The 19764-nt window shown below is 30.9% G+C and overlaps 1 protein-coding gene across 26 annotated transcripts in view; it reads left to right on the forward strand.

The window, feature by feature from the left end:
- The window catches only part of LOC145292934 (protein polybromo-1-like), a 172713-nt gene extending 153417 nt beyond the window's left edge, over window positions 1–19296 (forward strand). For 13 of the 26 annotated variants that reach the window (XM_080139151.1, XM_080139203.1, XM_080139141.1 and 10 more), the window contains 4 exons: window positions 4697–5278; window positions 15236–15341; window positions 18115–18344; window positions 18895–19296. In XM_080139151.1, the coding sequence (XP_079995277.1) occupies window positions 4697–5278; window positions 15236–15341; window positions 18115–18344; window positions 18895–18896 (920 nt within the window). In that variant the 3' untranslated portion in view covers window positions 18897–19296. The remainder of the gene's footprint in view (window positions 1–4696; window positions 5279–15235; window positions 15342–18114; window positions 18345–18894) is intronic. The other 13 variants (XM_080139189.1, XM_080139227.1, XM_080139170.1 and 10 more) reach the window with 2 other exon arrangements.
- The last annotated feature ends 468 nt before the right edge of the window (window positions 19297–19764 follow it).

The raw sequence follows: 19764 nt of genomic DNA on the forward strand, positions 1-19764 counted from the left end.
AAAAGTAGTGTTTTTCGCAAAAATAATTAAAATATATCATTTTTTTTTTTCCCTAATCTGAAAGATAATAATTTCACAATTAACGAATTTCATATTTCCAAACACAAAAGATGAAAAATAAAACACATTCAAAATTTTGATTCTCAACCTTAAAATCTAATACGTATGCAGTTGTTTTTATTTTTATTTGTTTGTTTTATCTACAATCCTCACCCGCCCCACAATACAATATATTTTGCTCGTTTTCAGCTAATTATTTTAAGCATATTTGTACTCAAAAATAATAAAGGTGGTTTTGTAGGCTATATATATATATATATATATATATATATATATATCTCGATTATGGGGGAAAAAATACACAATTATAAAGTTCACTCTTCACTTAATAATAGGGGAAAATTTTGTATTGGTTGGATAATGACTTAATTTTTGGTAGATTTTTAAGGAGAGACTCTGTCAAAAAATACTTACTTCCTCCTTTCGTTTTGGCTGTGCCTAGTTTTATTGCATCTAAAGAAATAGCAGATACTTTCAATGAAAACAAACGTACTGCTTTGATGTTTGTACTTCCCTTCCTCACCTTTTTTAATATTATCATTATTCCTCATTCCTCCCATTTCCACTTTATCAATGACCCTGAGCCTTATCTGTGTCTAATTTGCTACAAATTTTGTAGAAAAATTCTCAGAAAATCAAACATTTTTTGTTTGAATGTCAAAATTTTTGTTCTTTATTTTTTTTGTCTTAAAAGAAAAAAATAAGAACAAATATCTGTAGAAACAACAGTTTAGAAGATAACTAGTTTATTTTTTTAAAACATTTTTTTAAACAAAATCGCAAAGGCATAATAAAGTTTGTAAGAATAAAAAACTAAAAACAAAACAAAACAAAGCAATCAAATAATTCATTTATGTATCTACCTACCCAGTTTTATCTGGGAATGCATTTATTTATATGTTGTTTTGTTATCGTTATTTTTTATACTGCCAATTATGTTTCCAAAATATTATTTCTTTCTTTTTAATCAAAGGGAAGTAATTCTGTATATAGACAAATACGCAGTTACGTCCCTTTTTTTTTTTTTTTTTTTTTAAAAAGATAGCGACTATCTGAAAGTAATTCTATCAAATTATCTGTGCAAATGTTATTCCTTTTATTTTCATTTGGATATGGAAAAATTCTTCTAATAGTTCTGTTCACATTTTTTTAGTGACAGACAAAGAATTTTTAAAGACAATAGTTACTTGGAGCATTCAATTTACCTGCCTGCTTCTTCATGGCGAGTTTTGCTCTAATGATAGTTTTACTGAGTTTTAAGATGAGTGTCTGCTTTAAATAGTTAACCTTTGTATTATCTTTGCTTGTCTTTAGTCTGTGTACTCAATGACTTGCAATTTTTCGAGTGTTTACTTCTTTCAAACGCTACTCAGTCGTTAATATCATTAGCAATAATTACTTTAATTTCAGAAGCCAGTATCTACTTGACTTGTTTTTCAGTCCCTTATAAAGATGTGTGCGCCCCGTATTGGTTGGGGTGTGTTGCACACAGCTGCTGCTGCTGCTGCTGCCAACACTTCAAAGGATCGCCACTAAGAGACTCGAAAGGGGCTGGGTAGGAATATTCTTGTGTCAACTCTGTTTTGGATACTTGAAACTCATATTAATTCACTTCCAATGGATGAAGTGACAATTGGGCATATTCTGACCACCCTTTTTAAATCTCCATTAACCTTGCTGCTGCTGCTGCTGTGTATCATTTTAGTATGGTTGTACTTGTATGCGTGTGTCTATCTGTGCACTCTGCTCTCTATCAACAGATGATGTCATTTTTAACACAAACTGCTCTGCCTTTTGCTACTATCCTTTCACCACAATTTTGTCGCCCATCACTTGCTTGGCAACTTAATTTTTGCAGATCCTTTACTCACACAGCCATGAAAAAAAAGTGCCTCATGATTTTTCAACATTTTTGCCATGTTGTCCTCCAATTTTAGAATCCTGGTGCATTCCGATAACAAGCATTTTAACCATAATTTCAAATTTTACTTTATAGATGATAGCAGACAGTTTCTTTTGGTCTCTGTATTTCATTATAATGCCAACCACAATAAATAAGTCACTATTTGATGTTTGAATGTTTCATTAACCGATTTTTGTTAAAATACAGATAATCAATTTTATTTCCAAAGTTTCCTAATTTATTAAAATATACATAATTTATTAAAATATACATAATTTATTAATACATACATAATTTATTAAAATATACATAATTTATTAAAATATACATAATTTATTAATACATACATAATTTATTAACATATACATAATTTATTAACATATACATAATTTATTAAAATATAATTTATTAAAATATACATAATTTATTAATACATACATAATTTATTAAAATATACATAATTTATTAAAATATACATAATTTATTAAAGCATACATAATTTATTAAAATATACATAATTTATTAAAATATGCATAATTTATTAATACATACATAATTTATTAATACATACATAATTTATTAAAATATAATTTATTAATACATAATTTATTAAAACATACATAATTTATTAAAATATACATAATTTATTAATACATAATTTATTAATACATAATTTATTAATACATACATAATTTATTAAAATATTCATGATTTTAAAATTACTGATTTGAATCTTTCTCGTTTGTTTTTATGATCAGTTTCTCATTTCATAAAATTTTAAACATTAGAGAACCATGAAAAATCTTTAAAATTCTGTGCATGGTTTTGTTGTTGCTGTGGTCTAATACTGAGGCAATAAATATGGCTGAAACTTATAATGCTATCATATATTACGTAAAAATTGTTTATTAAAATGCATCAAGATTCTAAGAATTGTTGACTGTTTGAATACTTTTTCCAAAAATGTGATGATTAAAATAAGGCATTTTTGTAAAGAAGCACCTAATTTTCTTTTTAGCTTTCTTTTTTATATGCTTTTGTCTATTGAATGTTGACTCCCTACCACTGCCACCTCTTTTTGTTTTCTCACAATGGGTTTTCATTATCCAAAGTATTTACCCAAAATGATCTTTGCTAAATGAAGCATTACAAATTTCTTTATCCAGACTAATTTTGAATATCAAGGTTTTGGGGGAGGGGAGGGGTGAGTCTACTTTTTTGTGACCACACCCTTCCCCTTTCACTATTTTCTAAAATTCTGTCTTAGGAAAAGCAAAATTTTAATCACCCTGAAATATTTACTGAGAAACACCAATGTTTTTACTCTGATCATAAACTAGGCAATCGCCTATGACACATAACATCTGGAGGCATCACAAAATTCGGGACAAACTCGGATATTATGAAAAATGATGGGAAAAGAGTTTGATGGCCGTTCAGACCGAAAACTGGGAAATTTAAGGGAGGTAGACAGTAATAAGTAAGAGTAATTATTTAATTTTTTACGAATAAAAAATATAAAGCCACAAGATGAAAAATGATCTTTTGAGAGTTAAAACTAATGCAATCCTTATGTCCGTTAGATTGAAACTTCCAAGGAGTTGCAAATCTGTGGGCTTGCCAATCCTTTTGCACATTCCTGCTCTAATCATTCAATAAATGATATTAGAAATTTTTTCTTCTTCAATAGCATTAGGAGAGGTATGAATTCCCTTCTCTCTCATCTTTCCCTTAGATGTGTGTGAAATAGTAAGGTAGTTATTAGCAAGTCAAGAAGGAAAACTTTAAAATGATATTAATTCTTCTACATATATCTCAGCATTGTTTCTTACCATTTTTGATTTCTCCTCAAATAATGCCAGATTAAAAGAAGTTTGGATGTGAATTGTTCAACCTTTACTATGTATTCCTTATTGTGCAAACCTCCTTTCAGTGAGTATCCATTATCTTTCGAGATGAGATAGAGCTGTTTTACATCTTGTTATAACTTTGAATGCTACTTGCAACTACAAGTAAAAAATATAATTCTTGTAAAGCTTTGGTGTCTGAATCTGTGAAAATTAAGCAAGTTAACCCTTAAAGCAAAAAGAGGAAAAGTGATACACAATGAAAAAAATCTAAAAAAAAAAAAAAAAAAAAAAAAAAAAAAAATCTGTGTCATTCTTAAGTGGAGATTGTCTTTTATGTTAGTTGGCTTTTTTAAAAAGTGACTTCTGCAAAAATTGCTCAATTCTCTACTCCAATTCTGACTCTTTACCTCTATTATTTAGAAATCATGAAGAATTAAAACATTTTTGTTTTGTTCTTTTGGAGCAGAGTTCAGAAAAAACAAATTCAGGGAAAACAATCCTGCAAATTAGTAAAAGAAATATTCATTTGTGCTTCTCAGCTCTGTTCAATAAGTTTTGCCATTTGAAAGTATTTTCATTGGAATCATTAACTTTGTCTTTTATTTACTTCTGACTTTCATCATACCTATAAAGATAAAATAGGATTCGCTTGCAAATCTTTTCCTCCTTTTTTTAACCCCTTTTTTTCTTGCTTTCAATTTTATTTATCAAATTCAGTAAATTTTCTTTTTCGGCAACATTTTTAATTTGCTGCCCTGTTTTTCTGCTTGATTTGCTGTGTTGTTGTTTTTTTTTTTAATTTAATTTAATTTATTTATTTTTTTGGTTGTTGTTGATGTTGTTGTTGTTGTAGCTTGTGATTTTGCTTTGGTAATTCTGCTAGGTGTGCCCCACCATCCTGGTCTGGCAGGTAGCGGCACGATGCAGCAACGAGGTGTCCCCGCCACCGGTATGGCCCTGCCACAAGGTGTTGGCAACAATTTCAGCGGAATGAGTGGTGTACCTCCGTCAGGAATCCAGCCGCAGCAGCAGCAACTTCCACAGACTCCGCAGGGCCAGCAGCAACAGCAGCAGCAGCGTTCACCTTATATGTCGCCTTATCATCAACATCAGCCTCCACAACACCATCACCACCACCACCAGCATCATCATCACCCTGGCATGCGGTATCCAGGAACACAGCCGCCACCTCATCCTCCACCAGGCATGTCCTCTCAGAATCGAATGTCTCCTATTACCCACCGTGGGATGGTCCCTGCCCCAGGCATGCCCCCTAGTCCTTATATGGCTCCCCAATACTCTAACTCCCCGAGCATGATGAATGCTCCCTCAGTGAGCATGCAGGCTGTGCGAATAAATCTCATGCCACAGCCAATAATGGGTGCGGCCCCGGCTGTGCTGCCGATGAGGATGTCTCATAGCCCTCACGCCAGCATTCCACCTGAGTTGATGATGTCAGAGCAAGGTAGATGTCATCATTTATACTTGACACTCCTCCTCCTCCTCTTCCATCACCACCACTTCCACCTCTCTTTCATGTTCACCATCATCACCACCACCACCACACTTTTGCACTCCTTTCTCCATATAACTTCTAGACTTCCCCCCTATAGAAAAGTCTCTCAATCATTTAAAAGCTTTGTAAAAAAAAAGGTCAGCTCACAGGCTAAAGAGGAAGATTTTTCCCTCTTCATTGCCAAGTCTTATTTAAGACTTGCTTGCTGTGATAACCTGACATTTACTCCTAACCTCTAATTTGACTTTTAATGGAATTTTCCACTCTCTACTTACATGGAAAATACCATTTTTAGCATTATTTTCACACATCCATATTTAATTTTACTATAGCAGTTGTTGAGATTCGCTACATTATTTTCTACATCTCTTTGGATTACTATATTTTAATCAATAATGCTATTTTAATTTTAATGAAAAACCAAACCAACTTATATATGCTGAATGTTTTATAAATTTATGTCAGAAACTACAAATGTTAGAAGAGATTAGACTGATATGATTTGAAAATTTGGTTTGTCATTTATCAACTTTTAACTGTGATAGTTTGCATACAAGTCAACATTTAACAATATAAAAAAAAACGAATAAAAATTTGTATATAAATATATACAATCTCACAAAATATATAATAGAAATATACAGATCAAATTCCCCTAAATATTTCATCAATAGGCCCCAAAAATGTTCTTTAAATTATAATTAAAAAAAAAAATATTACTTCCAAATTCATCCCATGTATTCTTAACATAATCTACACAAGTGCTTTTTTTAACTTCATTGGGTCATTTGTTCCAAAATTTTATTACTCTTATCAGAAAATAAAAATCTAATTGTGTGGTAGATTTAATATTTGCAATTAAACAAAAATAAATTTCCAGTGAAAGGGTAGATTTTATTTATTTTCAACTTTTACAAAATTATTTTTTCACAAAACACATTATGTGGCACATGGCTGAATAGGGAAGGAGCAAAAGAAAAACTGTTTAATATTAAATCTTTTTAACTTTCAAAATAAAACTATAGTAGTCTTTTTAAATTCAGATTTGGTTATTCTTCTTTCATGACATGGTGCTGAGTTACACTAACTCATTCTCATTTTCTCACCCTCAAAAGATTTTATGCAGAGAAAACAAAATGGTTTCCTTAAGGATGTAAAAAGATTAATAGAAAATATCTTGCATGGTTTCCACAAAATTTTATTTGGCCTTAAAATCTCTAAAGATGGAGTCACACATCTCGTGTAATTGGGTTAATGATTATTTTGTTATCAATCTTTTGGCATTCTACTAAGAAGGCTATAAGTCATCCTAGTTACAAATTTAAAATCCAGTCTGATTCTAAGATTTCTCTTCAGAGACGTAGTAAAAGCCTCTTTGCAAAACTGAATAGCCATAGCACATTTTTTTCGTCTAGTATTAAGCATAACAAATGGCCTATCTCTTCCTCCCTTCATGAGACAGGATGCTAGTTGTACTTCTCAACAAGGCTCATATCAATTTACACACTCAGGTGGAATGTTTGTTTACAGCACCTGGTGTTTTAAAATGGTCACCAATCAAAGCTAAAAATTGCTTAGCTTTGGTGATCCAACATGATTTGATTATGAACCTACTTCAGGCACATGTGTATGTTAATTACTTTTGATTGGATGTTATTTAAGATAATAGATCCTCACCAGAATGCCCTGTCACCCTCCCCCCTCAATACTTTTTCTCTTCTTCGTGTTGTCTGTCACCTTTTGTGCACCAACAGTTTCTCTCTTTAAAAAAAATAAATTCTTTTGTCACTCTGTTCATTTTTATTCATAAATGCAATTTTGCATTCTCCTCCTCCTTCCGTGTCCGCTCTCTCCCCTCTCCTCTTCTGTATAATAAATCCACTAGTTGAAAGCAAACCACTTTGGTGAATTGTCTTCACCAGAAAGCATCTTTTTTTTTTTTACTGCGTGACTCTGTCGTAAGTTGTTTTAAAAAAGATTTATTTGGCACATTCTACTCTTTTATGGCAAAATGAAAGAAGAAATCTCTTTTGCCTACTTAATAATTTATGATTGAATCAACTTTGATTGCACTTCTCCTTTTTCCTAATGTCGCAAAGCCCTTTTCAAGTTTTAATGCCCATAGTATAGTTGTTTTCAAATCACATCTCCAGCCAATATATGGCAGCAGGTAAAATGTACATTAAAACGAATATGACAATGATGATGAATGTGGCATGCTCATTCAGACTACAGGTTAAACTTTTACTCAGTTCAGAGTACCACATTTTGGGAAGCTGGACTTTTTATATAAAAAAAACCTTGCGTTTAACTTTGTCCTCATGGAGAGATAAGTAAATAAAATCTTTTTAGTTTAGCCAGCATTTTGGATAGAATTAGAGGTTTGAAAATTTTTTTAAAATTTACTTTTGAAATTATTGAGATTTAAACTTTAATCTAGTGTCTTCATTACTGGCAACCGTGTATTTTTTTTATTGCTTTCTTTGCACGAAAGTGTCACATGTCATCTACTAGATGAACCATCTATAATCTTAGATCTAGTTTTCAGATAAAACTAAAATCTCTATTTCCATAAACATAGATAACATATAAATACCTATGCAGGCTCACTGTGCATTCAGCATGGATAAAGGACCATAAGAGGGAAATCCATTCTTCTCCTCTTATCCCTGTGGGTGTGGGGAATAAAGAGAGTTTGTGATATGCATTTTGTCTGCTGTGGTGAATTGGTCGAGGAGGAAAAAAAAAAAGAGCAATGTTTCAGTTTGGACCACATTAATATTAAAAAAAAAATTGTGGTGGAAAAAGAAGCGTCTTCCACCTTTCTTGAAATATTCAGCAAAAGTCAGCACCTTTTTTGTTTCTTTATCCATTGTGATCAAAGTTTATGGTTGGTCAGTGGTAGAGGGGGTGGGTGAGCGATGAAAGTTTTAATATAGTTCATGCTCTGTTGTACTTGTAGTATAGATGTGTGCATGTAATGACTAGGGCTATGACAACAGCATATTCTTTTCCTTGTTTTGTTTCTCAAGTATATATCCATTGATATCTTATATGTTTGTATGTAATGATGTGGTTTCCATGTTGATTAATTGTGTCTGTGTCGGATATATACTCTAGAGTCAAAACAATGAAAAGAATATGCTGTTGTCATAGCTCTAGTAATGACTGCTAAATTAATTTCTGGTTCTAAAATATTTGTTGCTTAGCCTACTGTTTGAAAAAGTGCTTGATGATGACTCCTTCCTTCCAACACTAATCAGCCTTTACTCTGATTAAAGTAACCATTACTATTATCAAATCAATAGGAAGTATCCTTGAAAAATTAGTCAAAAACAATTTATTTTGCTTCATCTACTAATCTGTGACTTATTTGTATAAAAAATATTAAATATTTAATGAGTTATAAGCCTTTAAAGTTCCATAAATATCAAATCTGAAGAAAGTAACCATCTTTGTGTATGTTATCAAGTAAAAATTGGTATTTTTCTCAAATCCAATTGGGTACTTTCAGATCAGATTGTTAATTGATTTTCTGATCTAAAATTTACCAAACATTGATGTTATTGTTTTTTTTTCCTTTCCATTCACAAAACTCAATCAGGTTCTGCTAAGTCAAAAACAAAAACAATTTTCCTATACAAAACAATTAAACCAAACACCATGAATAAATATTTGAAGATGTAAAGAACTTGAAACATAAAACATTTTCCCAAAATTACTAGATTCAACCTTAAATAATTTGAAAAGGATTGACATGCTGTAAAACAATCAACCAAATCTCAGATGCAATATTTATGGAATTTTCAAAAGTTTGTAACTTATATTTAATTTTTCTTTTAATACAAAATGGTCACAAATGAGTAGATAAAGCAAAATAAATTGCTTTTTGATTAATTTCCCAATGGTAATTCATTAAAAATAATTATCTTGATAATGGCAATGATTAGTAGAACTGGTTTTTATTCTGACCAGTGCAATGACGACACCTCCATCAAAGGCATGACTATAATCCTCTCCACTCCCAGTCCTTCCCTCCACCCTCACTCCCCCTGCACCTGTTATTATTATTATTATCAATGACTGCCTGCATGACTTACTAACATGGAACATGGTTTTTATTGCTATGAACATGCACACAAAAAAAACCCAAATAACTTTTGCATGTTTTGTTTGCAGATATGTTTGTGTGCATACATATTCAAATATTTCTTTGTTAAATCTGATAGACATTTTATGCTTAATCATTCTGTTGATTGTTCTTTCTAAAATTCAATCCAATTTACCTCCATTAACTCAAATGATATGGTAAATAAAGATTTACTAATATTCTTGTCTTTCGACAATCTCCAGTTTCCTTCTGGACGAAACATAAACATATGGATGCATATAGTCTGATTTTCGCAAAGACACAAATGAAAAAAAAAAATTTTTGATGTTGAATGAAAAGAACAAATTTAATTTAAAATAAATCACATGACATATTTTAGTTCTGATTATGTGAAACATTTCAGTTGCGTTTTTCCATATTTAATCTATATGTTGCATATGATTATAATTCTTCGATAAGATGACTAAAGTTAGCTGAAATTGAAGGAAAAAATGAATAATGTTAATTTACAGTTAAGTTGCATTTGGAAAGAAAAAAGAATGATCAACAGACGAGCTAGACAAAAGATGTCTATCAATATGCTTGAAAATGTATAAATATATGTATTTCTGTTAGTTGCTATATTTATAAGGAAGAGTACTCAGTATTAGTGATAAAATGTATGCACATCAAAGGTTGCAGACTGTCAATAGTGCATGTTGACTAACTGTAAACTTGGATAAGTATAAGATAGGTATGGTCAAAATCATTGTAAAAAACTGATATACTTGAAGCTTAATACTTATTTTGATATTTTCTCTATAGAAAACCTAAAATTTATTAAAAAAACAAATTTTTTTAATAAAAATAAATTTATTCCATATAACAGAATTTAAGAAATTTAAAAGACAAAATGAAACAGTTAAAACATTTTAGTCTATAATTTTAGAATATCAAAATTAGCAAAGAGATTATTAAAAATTGATATAAAAATCCAATTTTTTATATGTTAAAAAGTTAATGTAAATAATTAAAAAAGCTTTTGTGGATATATTTGAAACTTCAAGAAATTTGATTGAATGCTCCAGCTTAGCTGATAGCAGACTCCAAGCATACGAAGAGCCAAATCAACTCATGATGGTTCTTTATGTCGTGTGACATTGATGGACAAGCAGTCAGCTAAGTCCCGTTAATCAATTGCTTCATGTGTCTTCACAGCAAATCTGTCAAGAAGATTGTCGTATGTTGATCACTTGTGTCTCTGTGTTTACACTGCTGCATGATAGGAATTAGTTACCAATTCTATTATTGATGATGGCGCAAACTTGCTGAGGCAAGTTGCATCCTATAATAACAACTTATTTGTGAATAGAAACTCTATTGGACTATTGCCAATTCTAACTCATTCATAGTTCGATGAGAAGTCAATGATATCTAGCGCTTATCGGATGACATTGTTGAGTCTTTTGGCCAGGAAAAAGTGTATCTATTCTAATCAATCAATGAAGGAGATTTTTTTTAGACTGAGGCAATTTTATTTTTGGCTCAATACAGAACATTTATCCTCTACTTTCTTCCCTGCATTTTGGAGAGCAGGAAAAAAATTGTTTTGAGACAATTCTTATTGATATTATGTTTCTGAATTTTCGAGATAAGGATTGGTTATTCGTATTATTTGGATTCTTCAGACTACTGTTCTCATCTTGTGTGTTATTTTTATTGGTCAATGTAACCTCCAACCTTCTTCAGGGATATCTTGTCGAACTTGGGAATTTGGATAGAATTTCGAACAGAACCTTTTATTTACTTCACGGGGCTAGTAAACATATATTGTCCATATAACAAATAAAAGGTTCGTTTTAACTTCTGTCAAAATTCCTGATTTTGACAAAACCATTCCCAAGTTCGATAGGATATATCTGAAGAAGGTCAGGGGTTACATTGACTAAAATGTTGTGAAAATTACACTCAAGATGAGAACAGTAGTTCGAAGAATTCAAGTAATACAAATTCTTATTGATCTTTTTTTATATTGATTCACAGCAAAAAATTATGTTGAATTATTTTTATTTTATCATTTTTTAATTTTATATTTAAAAGAAAAAAAGAAGTGGAACATTTTGGCCATACCTAATGTAAGACATAAATGAAAAGATGTATTCTGATAGTAAAAACACAATATGTGAACACAAGAACGATTTGTAAGAGCCTTATGTGTTTCATATTAATTGGTACATCTAGATCTAAGCCTTTGATTATGTAAAAAATAAGTATGCAATGCATCAGACTTACAAAAATTGTTTTTATTGTTTTCAAGTTTTGAAGAGAAAAATGAGGCTTGTGTAACATTCAAACTTATGGATGATCTTTAGCTAGTATCATCTTTAACTGTGAAATGAAAGTCGAATTGTACAAAATAGCTCAAATCTCTTTATATGGACAATATATGTTTGTTTACATTATTAAACTGTTTCTCTTCAATTACGTTTTATCAGCAATTATATAGTGGATTTGTTATTAAATAAAAATAGGAAACAAACACTGCTAACACATACTATCAGAGAAAAAATGGTTTAATAATATAAATAAATAAACATATTGTCGAAAAAGCAAGAGAGATGAGTTATCTATATAAATTTTATTTTTGTTCTTTTAGTGAAGATGATATTAACTAAGGTGGCCATACTTTGCAGGCACAGGTTTGAATTCTGTATGAATCTCTTTTTTTTTTCTTTTTCCAAATTTTCTCTGTTCCCAGCTCTGTTGATAAATGATGGGTTTGTTATTTGTTTGCTGCACTTATAAGTTGATTGCTTTTCTGGCTGTTGTAAAAAAGTTTTCTTGTAATTATTGGTGTATAAATCCTCTTTATCCTCTACTTTCTTCCCTGCATATGTCTATATTTTGTAGCTTTTGTATTTCTTTTGTCTTGGGTGTTCTTTGCCTCTTCCTCTTGTTTGATGATGTCATTTTCATGGAACCTATTCAAGTTGTGCATTTGTATGGTAGGAATAAAAACCTTGGCCTGTAGTTTATAGTAAAAACAAAAATGGATTGATTCTTGAGATGCCTCTATTCAGTCTGTTTGTTTAGCAAATGTAAATACTATTTCAACCCTAAGCATTTCAGACACATCTGATGTTATTTCAAACTAAAGTGTGACAGACTGACAAGTGTAAGTATGACAGACATTATTTGATAGTGCTAGTAGAATTCAAAGCATCGGTACTTACAGACATATGACTTGCATTTCCTTCTCTTTTCATTTGCAATTATCTGAGATGATAGGGAGAAGAGGGGTGTCAGTCAAATGTAACTGATAAAACCAGAACTAGCCCCACTTTTTGATTACTTTCGATTTTTTGCCTTGTTTTGTCTAGTACCTTTTTTTTTGTTTTTTTCAACATCTTCACCATTTTATTAAGTGGCTCACTTTTAAAGTTAAAAAAAATTATTTTGACCAACAGCAATTAAGGAACATGAGTTGTCTCCCCCTGTTACTTGACTAATGTAAAAAACATTAATTACAATTTTTGTTGGATATTAATGAGAGATTTGTGAAAAGGTGCAATGTTTATCAAGTTGGGAAAAGGTTTTTCATTCTTCAAACCAGAGTTATTCTTGGCTTATCAGAACTGTTTTATATCAATAAACAAAAACACAACTTTGATGGATTCTGAGCAAAAACTAATGAAACAATATTTACGTCTAACTTGAAAAGTTTGACTGATTAATTTTATATGAACATATATTACATATATGTAAAAAAAAAGCATGAGCTATCTCCTCCTGCAATCACTCTTCTGTATACTTTTAGATATGTGTGGAAAAATTAAACTTTGCCAATTTACTTGTAAAGATTTCTGAAATCTGACAAATTAAAAAAAATTAGAACGAATTGAGGAATTGATGAATGGACAAAAATAGAAGTCCTTTCTGATTAAAGGCCTTTGCAACAAATTTGTATTGAATAGTTTGCAACAGATATTGTATTTCATCATTAAATAATCTATGACGGGTTGATATGCTGTATACATATCTCCCACCAGATAGTTTGAAATTAACTGTTTAGTGTTATGTTGTAATGCAAAACATTTGTGCAGCACATGTTTTGCGTTTGTTGGAAGTGCATAGCTTTTTACCAGCAGATTTTGTTTTTGTAAATGTAGAGTGGTATAAGAATGTTAAAAAATTACTAGCCACATTTGCATAAATTGGCAGTGGCATTACGAAACAATTATTGATGCATTATTCTTTAATAATATCCTTGCACAATCAATTCTATCTATAAATATGTTTCAAATAAAATATGAAGAAAGAAATGTTTTTAATGCGCAAACTCTTTTTTCTTCCAATTGATATTTCAGAGGAAAATTATTTTTCTTTTTTAATTTTATTCCACATACCTTCTTATCTCTCTTTCTCCCTTCCCCCGATCACTTTAACATCCTCCTCCCTTCCTACCTTTCTCTTTTTATAGAAAATCATTGTCAGTGTTTGTCTTTGAACCAGTAGCCAATTATTTATAAAATGTTTAACTTTTAATATTCCTAACTTTTTGAACATTATTCTTTTGTTTGTCATTTATTAGAAAACATAATTTATCTTTTCATGTTTTTTATCTTCTCCTCTTTCTCTACTAAGTAAAAATTTCTTTTCCAATTTCAAACCAAACTTACTGTTCATTTTGTTTCAATCTTTCTTGTAATATGTAAAGACAAATTTCATTTATGCTAAAACAAGGCCGTTCTTTCTGTACTCCTCATTCTCTAAAAAAGAAAACTCCCCTTTTTCATCTTCTGAAAGATTTGATTGTACTGGGCTACCCTCACATTCCCCAGAGTTCTGGCTAAGAAATAGAAGAGTTGAAAACTTTGTCTTTATATATATATATATATATATATATATATATATATATATGTGTATTTTTTCTAACCTCACCATAATACACTAATTTGGTTCCTTATGATCTCAAGTGAATAACTGATAAAGTATTGTTTTTTTACCATAACCAGCTCATAGTCATACTTAATCGGCATATATAAAGTTTGCAAGAATATGTTTGGTGATTTCTGAGTTTTAGCTGACCACACACAGACATACAACTTTCTTTTATATATTAGATATATTTTTCCATCATGAAGCTGTTATTTTTTTTCATTCTGGTTCTATTTTTATTTCTATTCAGTCTCTATATGATTTTATAAACATCCTAAATTGTGTCTTGCTTGTATCTTTGATGACATTTCAGTAGAACTTAACTCTTGGTGGTGCTTGTTTTGTAATCTTGGGATTCTTATATTTTTTTTTGAGATGTTATCTCTGCAAAATATTCACTTTATGGAAGGAACTTATGTGCTTATCTCATTTAGCCTTAGTTGTAGTGATATATAAGAATTCCAAATTTAACAGTTTAAAAGACCAGACAAGAACAGGATTTAGTTTTTTTTTTAAAATATTTATTAAAATTAAATTAAAATTTTTGACCCTTATAAAAGCATAAATATATTTATAAATAAATATATATGATAAATATATTTCTTTAAAAAATCTTGCACTTGTCTGGTCTTTTAAAGTATTAATTTGAATTTTGGAATTCCAATATCAATGATACATTTTAAATAATGGATTTTCTATTATTTTGACATATATATATATATATATATATATATATATATATATATATAGTTTTATACACATTGATGGTGTAGTGATATTGAATCTGGGATTCCTGTTGAGCCCCTGGACATGTTTACAAATGTCTACTAATATGATTGTGTCTATTATTTATTTATTTATTTTTTTGTTTACTACAGGTGCTCAGCATATGGCTCCTCCTCCACAACCTCGTCCACCTTCTCCTATGTTTATTTCTGTTCCACCCCGAACACAACGACTTCTCCACTCCGAAGCATATATCAGGTAAGTTCACACAACTGTTTGGCAGCTGCACTAAATGCTCCCTGGCAATGAATGTGAACTTCTGTATACATTTGTTTCTATGTCGGGACTCCATATAATTTTTTAATTTCTATAATTTTCAATTTATATATAAAACTAGCAGGACCCATTAACCGGCGTTGCTGAGTGGAAGCCCCCCCCCTCTCCAAAAAGTAAACTACAGTTGTTGATAACCTGCAAGTACTATTTGAATCTGGAAAAAGCAATTAAGGGAATGTGAAAATCCGTATGGAATAATAAAATTACGAATAATAGTCCATTAGAATAAGAATAGAAAGTATAAACAGATTTTTTAGAATGTAGGGATTCTCACTGTATATGAACTGTCTAGATTGATAGAAAATCCCCATGTTAAGAACGGCTTTCAGAATAGACACCTCCAACCTCCTCTCGAAATAGACATCCCAACATCCCCATTTAAAGAACGTGTATCAGAGTAGAGCACCCCCTTTTTAGTTGGGGGTTGTAATCCCCAAAATTTAACTGAAAATCGAGGCAGCATTCCCACCTGCAAATGATATGGTTAGTGAGAGTGTTGATAGGAGAGAAGTGAATTTTTGTATCGCGTGCGAGTACCCAGTGACGACTGGTAGCAATAGTAGGACTAAATTTAGAGAGAGTAAAATATGGACTTCTTCCTCTTATTAAGTTGCAATTGTGATGGCTGTTCTCAACGAATGGAATGTAGCATTTTAGTAGCACGAGTAAATGTGTATGTAACAGCGTTAAAAAGTTACATAAGATGGTGTGTAATACTTTAGACAAAATAAATTTGTATGTGGCATCTTTTATTGCAAACCTACGGTAATTTGGTACAGAGGGGAATTTCTGCAATCAAAAGATTAGATACAGGATAAAATAAAGTCTTTACTTTTAAACATAAGTACAGACTCCTATGATATTGTAAATTCTTTGAATACAAAATTAATACCACAGTTAGATTCTACATAAAACTTTCCTTGAAAAAAAAAAAAAGAAGTTTTGAACTTAGTATAGGGCTTTGTTTTCAGTTATAGCTTTGGATAGAGATCTTACAAATATAGTTTAAATTATTTTCAAGTATATATCATCGTAGCCCTTTTTAAGCCAAGAGGTGGGAGGTCCAAAAAGTTATTTGAGATGGTTTTTTTTTTTTTTTTTTTTTTAATTATTTAAATAATTCAAAGCAACTTTATTTTTTTCATCCTCTCCAAGTTAAAAATGCAACTATAACGTTGTTAATCTACTAACAATGGTGTTTTAAAAAAGAAACATTTAAAGACATTTGAAAGAGGTTATTGAACTTAAATAATTTTGGGTTTTTCTTCTTAGGTTTTTCAATTAATGTATTTATTAAAGAGCTAGTTGGACCCATGGAAATTCCACAGTTTTATCCTTCATCTGTTGTATATTGCTGCTATGTTTATTTTCATTTTATTCATGTCCGAGGTGAACGCAAACCCCACGATTTTATTGTACCACCTTTGTTTAATCTAAAACATCTAAATATTTTAGTTAGTATTTTAGAACATACTTATGATATTCTATCTCCAAAACTTGTGTAGGAGTTTGTGATATATTTCCATTCAATGGGCATCTGGCAGGAATGTAACCCTTACAATATTATTTTGCCATCTTTGGATATAAAAGATACTACACTTTGCTTTGATGCTAACCCCAAAACCAAGAAAGTATATTTTAATTTCATGTTTCACAAAACAGCAACATCAGGTGTAATTTAAAAAATTACTCTTTTTGCATTATATCTTGGGCAATCTGCCAATTCAATATTTTATAAAGTGGTAGAAGTTGGAGCATGTATGAACATGAAATTACCTTAGAATATTATTATTAATTAAAGAACTACTATAATACTTTTTTTTTTAAATTAAAATTTATTTAACAACTAGCAAGAGGTGCATAGCCTTGCTGGGTTGGAAAATATGCTTAAATATATTTTAATTTATGCAGATTTTGTATTTATTATTACAGATCCAATCCTCTATTGAATATCATATTGTACCTAATATATAGTACTGATTTTAAAAGTTAAAAAAGAAAGACTTGGATGTCATCAGCTAGAATCTAAACCAAAACATTTAGCACTCCAGCCACTTTCCCTACTGACGTAGATATCGAGAAATAGATAAGAAAGATTTAATATTAAATGACTTGAAGAAATGAATTGAATTTGTGCATGCACAGAAAGAAATAAAAATATGTCAGCAAGTTGAAATGAACGTTTTGCCTGCATGCGCATTTTGCCTATTCATGCATTCAAACAAAGATTTTATTCGTTATAAACCATCCTTGGTGTATGATTACTATTTCCTGTTAATTTCAGTGTTATGTGATCAGTAATTTAAAAGTATCAGTTAAATATTTATACACAGACACACACACACACACACACATACATCTACTGTTTTATTTACATAAACAACAAATAATAGTTAAGTAATAAAATGTCTGTTTTCACAACCAATATGCAAATATCAGGAAGTTTCATTGGATCTCTTGCTGGCTCTGTATTACAAAAAATGTTAATGTTTATCTCTGTGAAAGTGATTATTTTGTGTTTATGGAATGTTTATTATTTAAAAGTTTTGTTCCGAATATTTTAAGTTTAGGATTTTGTGAAATAATAGTTGGCGAAGCTGTCCAGTTAAAAATAGGTTTGTAAATTTGCTAATATATGCACAAGATAAAATGGTTTTTATTCTTTTTTATTCTCAAACTTTTCATTTTTGTGCAGGTATATTGAAGGTCTGAGCCGTAGCAGCAAAAATGTAAGTGATTGGAATAAGGCATTGACTGCCACGCCCGAAACTACAGCCAGCCCCAACGAGAAGCGCCTGCCTGCTCATTGGATACCGCAGGGAATCGGCTACCATGGTTCCGTAACAAACGCGCTATGGGCCTTGAGGGACCTCATGCTGAAGGATGCTCTTAATGTTAGCCGCACAATCCCATTTGAAGCATTGTGTAAGTAAAACTGGTACCTCCCCATTATTATTCCCATATAAAATATGAATTTTTTGCTGCATGACATGTAGATGTTTACAAATTGTTACTCTCTCCCCTTTTACACCCACATGTCGAATTGCAAATTCAAATCTTGTTGCTTTAGTATGGTTAGTTATTATTACTGGTGTGTTGGTTGGTTTTATGTTGGCTATCATCCAAGAAGTGTTGATCCAGATTCTCATGAGTGTTGTCTATACTGCACAGTTTTCCACATTTGATCTGACTGTCTATAGCCACACATGATTCAACCATTGAAGACCGTAGATCTGCTGGAAAAGGTATGAACCCGCAATTCTTCACTCCCAACAAAAAGCAACTAACATTCAACGAATTGTATACAATGTATTTGTTCCAATAGGCATTATGCTTTGGCATGAAATAATCTAAAAAGGGTTTGATATGCCATAAAACAATCATACAAATCTATTTCTGATTTGGATTTGTTTGTTTCTTTTTTAATGAATTTGATTTAAATTCTTCTGAACAGAATTGTTTGTTCTCTTTTCAGAATTGATGGTGCCGTCTCACCCGGTTCGTGTTCATGCCATTTTACATGCACCATATTTCACCTGTTTATTGTGCAGCAGCAGCAGGGTGCATGGCACAACACCCTCCTTGCTGCAATCAGCACCCCTCGTCAGTTGTTTATTTTCTCCCTCATTTGTTTTTATTATTTTGTTCATTAATTTAGGCCATCAAGTTTCTCTCTCTTCCCATCTGTCATCACTCAGTTTTAATAAAATGGGCATTTATCTCCCTCTCTCTCTTTTTTATATATACTCATTAAACTTCAATCATTTACCTTCCCCTCAAGATGTTTTTTCTTTCTTTTTAAGCCAACAATTTCTTGTTGATTTATTAAAGAATAAATAAACCTGCAATCTTTCAGCTGGGTTGGTTTGAAATGTAACATTTGTTTGTCTTTCTTTTTGTAGTTTAGTGTTTATAAATAATTTACAAAATCTCATCATGGACACCTAAAAATTCCTAGTAATGGACAACCAAGAAATTTTCAATAATGGGCAACCAAACGTTTCCAGTAACATACAACCAAAAATTTGCAGTAATAGACAACCAAACATTTTCAGTAACATGCAACCAAACATTTTCAGTAACATGCAACCAAACATTTTCAGTAATGGAGAAACAAGCATTCTCAATAAAAGAAAGCAAACAGACCAGGTTTGTATCCAGCCATATTCTCAAATACCTAAAAAAAAAAAAAAAAAAAAAAAAAAAAGTGTCAGGAATTGTATTCCTTGCTATGAAATTTAATTTACAAATTTGAAATGTTGGTGGATTTGGAAGATAAATCCATGGATGTTTTGGGTAGAAGTTTTATAAAAGAATATTAGATGTGCATGTGTGTGTAGCGGGG

This window comes from Euprymna scolopes, chromosome 2 (assembly GCF_053919585.1).
Source record: "Euprymna scolopes isolate OS-2025 chromosome 2, ASM5391958v1, whole genome shotgun sequence".
NCBI lineage: Eukaryota > Metazoa > Mollusca > Cephalopoda > Sepiida > Sepiolidae > Euprymna > Euprymna scolopes.